The sequence below is a fragment of the Lynx canadensis genome, chromosome A1 (genome assembly GCF_007474595.2).
Source record: "Lynx canadensis isolate LIC74 chromosome A1, mLynCan4.pri.v2, whole genome shotgun sequence".
Taxonomy (NCBI): domain Eukaryota; kingdom Metazoa; phylum Chordata; class Mammalia; order Carnivora; family Felidae; genus Lynx; species Lynx canadensis.
This window is the reverse complement of record NC_044303.2, coordinates 72,454,826-72,460,825: the sequence shown is the minus strand read 5'-3', so window position 1 is coordinate 72,460,825 and position 6,000 is coordinate 72,454,826. Positions and strand designations below refer to the sequence as shown.

Below are 6,000 nucleotides of genomic sequence, written 5' to 3'. Positions count from 1 at the left end.
TCTGTCGTGTTGAGAGAGAAGAAGAAATTCAAACTTGGATTGATGTTTTATCTCATGCTTTTAAAATCTCTTTTTCTTTTTGCATGTGCTTATCATACACAATATAATCGATCCTGTGTATAATTAATGTATGCATATGATTACACGGGGGACTCTGCTTTGGAAGTGATCGCGGTCAAGATGGTTTAGGTGACTAACATAACTGTCTCTCTTCTTCCAGACTGCAGTTTTGTACTTGCTCACGAGAGCTAACTCCAGCATGCTCAAAAGGAAGCAGAGCTCCAGGGTGGAGGCCCAGCCAGTTGCTGACTTTGGTCCGGATGAATCTCTGTCAGACAACGCTGACATACTCTGGATTAACAAGCCAGTAAGTTTCTTTTTTGAAGAATGGAGAAGCACATGCTGATTGAAAAGGAAATTTGATTCATATAATTCAAAAATCATGTACCTTTGGCTTTGAAATGACTGTTTGAGCTGTAGTAGAATATGGATGAGTCTCAGAGTCTGGAAGTTGAGAACAATTCAGACGGAATAAAGAGGTGCCGCTGCGAGTTATTCACATAGGAAGGTCTTCTGGGTGGCCTGCTCCCGCCTCTCCCCCCTCCGTCATGCTGTCCTCAGCGTAGAGATAATGATAATGCCACTTCTCAGTCCGATCCAAAGCCGGAGCCCCGGATGAGTAATCTGTTCTATCAGACTCCCTTTACTCATGGTTCTCAGTGTGCATGAATCTGTGAAGGGATAATCAAATGTTTGGAATTAAAAGTTGTCTTCTGAGTTACAAGTTTTGAGTAGAAGTAAAGGTTAATGAGATAGTGCATAGTGTCTCTGAAGAATTTTGTCACCTTTTTTGCCTAATTAAGGTGATGAAAACTTGAGGGGAACATTTGGTACAATGTCACTGGACTAGATAGTGTAGCAGCCAGAAGGTAGAGTGGCATGTTCCCGGGTCTTCAAAGCTCATCTCTACCACACAGAGTAAGCTCCACTGTATTAGTGAACTCACAGCAGAGGCAGAAGGAAGGCAATGAACTGTTACACTCGCAGTGATTGTCTTTCCCCCGACCTGGGTAAATATCATCTGCCCTGTCTCCCCCCGCTTTCTGGTCTTCTTCGTCTAAGCTGCCCTCCAGACTACGTGTCTGACATGCTCAGATTTCTCCCTACATTTCCATTTCTGTTCACATTGCCCTTTTGCCTTACAGTCATTGAAACATCCCTATTACCTGCATTGCAAATTAAAACGCATTAGTGTTACATTGAAGACTCTTTATATTCTGGCTCTAAGAGCCCAGCAACTGTTCCTTCCTGGATGTGCACACTGTCCACTTGAGCCTCATCATTGTCTTCCTGTTCCTCCGAGATATCCGGCCAGTTCACATGGTTTCCCTGCCTCGAGGCCTTTCCCAGCCTCTGATGAGTCAAATCCTCCTGCTTCGTTAAAGGCTGAACTACATGACCACAGAAGAGTCTCTTAAACTTTCAGTCCTAGTGTGTTCATGTGGACCGGAGGTTGCTTTCAGCATTAAATGATGTAAAGTATGTGAAAATATTTAGCACATTGTATGTAACAGACATTACTTTCCTTCTTTGTCTTCACCATGCTGGTGAAATATTTTAATCTCAGTATCATGGTTTCCAAATAGTGTGGCTTAGAGCACAAGTTGAAGATAGCGTTTTATGGTGTCACGTGGTAACTTTGGACCATTTTTGCAGTGGGTTCACTCCTTGCTACGCATCTGTGCCATCATCAGCGTTATCTCTGTCTGTATGAACACGCCCATGACATTCGAACACTACCCCCCTCTTCAGTATGTGACTTTCACTCTGGATACTTTGTTGATGTTTCTCTACACCGCGGAGATGATAGCAAAAATGCACATCCGGGGTATTGTCAAGGTGAGTGTTTTCTAACCAAAATGCACTGAGAATCTCCGCGGAGATGATAGCAAAAATGCATATCCGGGATATTGTCAAGGTGAGTGTTTTCTAACCAAAATGCATGGAGAATCTGAAGTAGTTTAATAATATTTTCCTTTTTGTCTCAGTAAAATAAAAACATCTCTTTATCCATACTGAAGTTTTTAAAAATTGGGCATGACTCCAGGGGTTGGTGAAAATATGATGCCTAAGAATATTTAAAAAGTGAAATAAATTGTGTAAGATGCAAAGCCTTGGGTTATCCAGGAAGGAGCTAGATGGTCTGACTACTGGCTTCATGGCCAGAGTAGGGTTGATTCTGCCACATATAGGTGAACCTGTGGCCTGATGCAGTGACCAGCCCACGTGTGGTTCCTGTGGATTTACAGGATGCAGAATAAATGTTACATGATGAAGTCACAGTGTGATGGTATTCAGAATGTCTTTAGTCCAAGGTGTCCTGAAGATATAAAGCGGTGAAGAGAAAAGACATGAGATGGAAAGCAAGAGTATAATAAAAGGAAGTATAATAAAAAGGCATGCAATTGGCACCATTGGGAGACAAAAAATAAATAAAAAGGAAAAGAAAGAAAAAGCAAAAGAAGGAAAGTTCTGTCTGAAGATATCCCTTCTATACCACTGACCTTCACACAGAGGATAAAACTATGTAGATGACGTCTCTAAAGTATTTGAAATTGTGCTATGTAGGGAGACAGTGGTGTGATGAAATTGCAGAATGGACAAGTAAGGGTCTGTGAGTGACAGATTTGACTCAGACCTTAGCTCTTTCCTTTACTGGCTGTACCAGCATCTCCAGTTACATAATTTTGGTAGAAAAGGGCCTTATTTTGTACAAGGATTTTAAGAATCTAATGAGATGATGCATAACATGAAGTTACGGGTCACTGCTTCTCTTTGTACATAATTCATTGTGCGTTATCCTTAAAAGAGAGGGATCGCAGTCAATGCATTACTCTTTTCATTTTTAACTTTTTGAAAATCTTTTTCTTATGGAAAATTTTAAGTTCACACAAAAGTGAAGATTAGAGTTATAGTGAATCCCTATAACTCAATATCAACAATTGTCAATATTTGCCAGACTCTGTTCATTTTAAAGCAAATCTGAGAAATCAGGTCATTTCAGATGTAACTCCATATGCATTGCTGATAAAATGTTTAAACCATTACCATTGTGCTATTATTGCATCTAGCAGAATTAACAATAATTTATTAATGTAGGCCAGTACCATTTCATATTCATATTTTTCCCAATTGTCTAAAATATTTCCTTTTATAATAAGATGGCTTCTTTGAATCAGGTCTCACACAGGCTCCACAAAGGATATTTGTTATATTTTTAAATCTCATTTAAGTCTCTTTAAGCCCATTAGTTCTCAACTCCACAAACCTTGCAAAAAAAATTTTTTTTTTCATATCATGGATCCATTGGGAAAATGAGTCTTCTGTAGAAAGTTCTACATTCTAGATAAATGGTGAATTGCTTCCTAGTGGTTCCATTATTAGTTTCTCTATATTCCGTATTCCCAGAACCATTTTGACTTTGTAGACAACGATGTACATGGGCGCCTCTTTCCCTGAGTGGTCATCACAAAGTATTTTGTAAAACTTATAGATATTTGCCAATCTGATGGGTGAGATATGGAAACGCAGTGTAGTTTTAATTTGCATTTCCGTTTTGAGAGTGAGGTTGAGTCTGATTGTATGCAAAGGCCATTTTCAAGTTGTGATTATTTTTCATTCAAATTTTGGTACTCATTGTGTTAGGAATATTAGCCCTTTGTGATGTAAATTGTATTTACTTGTCCCCAGTTATCATTATCTTTGCTCATGGTTTTTCAAGCCACACACATTTCTTCCTATCCCAAATCACGTGCTGTCTTTCCATTCTACCAAGTCTGCCCTTGTGTCTTACAGGAGTGTTTTATACTTCTCCTTATATACGTTTTGCACATTTTTTGTTATATTTATGCTCTGGTGTGTTATTTCGTCTTTTTCCTATCAGTATGGGGTCTTATCTTCTATTAACTGTTGCAACTTGCTATTGTTCTTTTAAATGAAGGCTGTTATTTTATATGTTAATATTATTTCCTGCTACTTTACTAAATTTACTGAATTCTGCTTTTCCATTATTTCTTTTGGCATTTCCATATCATCAAATCCTGTAAAAATAAAGACAGTTTTGTCTTTTTATTCCCAATGCATATGCTTCTAATTGCTTTCGCTTACTTAATTGAGTCAGCCCAATTTAAAAAAGTATTAGAGGTGGTGAACGTAGTTGCTTAACCCCTGGCTTCTTTAGAACATCTCTAATGTTTCCTCATTAAATAATTAGAAGGATTGGAGTTTGAAGTATGTATATCTTATCAGATTAGGTGAATAAACATCAATTACAGTTTTTGACTGTTGTATCATGAATAGCTTTTAAATTTTGTTGAATGATTATTTTTCTCTTTAGCTCTTGTAATAGGGTAGATTTCCTAGTATTGAGCCATCCTTACATTTCTGGAAAAACCTGAGTGGGGTCACGGCACAGTTTAATTCTGGTTTAATGTGCAATTTATTATACTTGCTATTATTTTCCTTCTTTTAATTTTGTCTGATCTTTGTCAGGATTTGATATTAGATTTTCCGTGTGTGGGGGGAGGGGTGCACATGCACTCCTATGCTCTATCTTGAAATTGTTTTAACTTCACGAGTTTGGTACAAATCTATGAAACCATCTGGTCCTAGTACTTTTTTTTTTTTTTTTTTTTTGGTGGAGCTCCTTTCTATTTCTGTTTCTTTTATGGAAATTGTTCTGTCTAGACTTGTGTGGTCTATTGGGGTCTGTTTGGTGAAGTTACTCTTTTAGGAAATTATCCACTATTTAGTTTAATTTGTTAACATAAGATTGTTTAAATAATTTTAATTTTCTCTCTTTGACTAGTACTTTCTCTGAATTTTGAATCTTTTGTTAGAGTTTCTTTAGGTTATATTGGCTAGTATTGTTTGTTTTGTTTTGTTTCATTTTGTTTTAGATTAGCCAATTGGTTTACTTAGAATTAGCTTAATCATTCTAACTCAATTTTTACTTTTGCCTTTATTTATTAATTAATTTATTTATTTTTTGCTTTTTTGGTCTATTCCTAGATTTTTGAAGATGTTTTACATTGTCATTTCTTGAGATTTTTAAATATGGTACTTGATTGCCTCTGGTATAAATGTGACTATGAGACTGCTTTTTCCTTCTGTGTAATCTTTTCTTTTGAATACTGAGAGTCTTTCCTTTTTTAGTAAAGCCAGTAGCTCTATGAGAATACATCTTTTGTTGACTATTATGGATATAGGTATATCACATGATATTTATTTTATTCCATCCTGTCTTGTTGTTCTTCAGGATTTCTTTTGTATTCTAATGACTCCAGGATCACATTTTGGTCTTTTATTTCCATCATTTTCTTTCCATGTGTTTTGTTTCATTTGTTTCATTTTTATCTTTTTTTTTAATTCTGTTTCCTTTACTGTACTCCCCATCTTGTGCTCCTTCAAGTTTACTTCTCTTTCTAAAATTTTTTTTCCATTTCTTTCCAATTCTAATTATTTCCTGAACACTTTCCTGTCTTTTTTTTCATAGTGTCCTATTATTTAGACACCATTTCTGTACTTCCCTGTTTCCAGTTTTGTGGTGCTCTTGCAGCATTTATTTTTTTTAATTTCTTTTGATCATTTTGTTATATACTACTGGAGTTTTTATCTGTTTTATATATTTATTTTTTGTGTTTCTTATATTTTATACATTATTTTACATATTTATATGTAAAACATACATCATTTTACATATTTATAAGGACTATGATCATATATGTAGTATTATATAATCTAATATATGATTATAATATATTCATAAGGACTTGGTCATAATCCTTTTGTTCTGTTATCTTTGTTGTTGTTGCTCTTGTGAAATGGGTAGAGTAGCTTCCATACGTTATCAGGTTGAGGATTCCCTACGCCGTTGTTACCATGAAGTATAAAATATATAGCTTCTCTGTGTGGTGACCATCCCAGGTCATATCTCTACCT

The 6,000-nt window shown here is 36.0% G+C and overlaps 1 protein-coding gene across 1 annotated transcript in view; it reads left to right on the top strand.

Moving 5' to 3' along the window:
• Positions 1–223: 223 nt before the first annotated feature.
• The window catches only part of NALCN (sodium leak channel, non-selective), a 308,773-nt gene continuing 302,996 nt past the window's right edge, over positions 224–6,000 (top strand). Inside the window, 2 exon segments of the mRNA XM_032592429.1 lie at positions 224–367; positions 1,717–1,899. Of these exon segments, the coding sequence (XP_032448320.1) occupies positions 260–367; positions 1,717–1,899 (291 nt within the window). The 5' untranslated portion in view covers positions 224–259.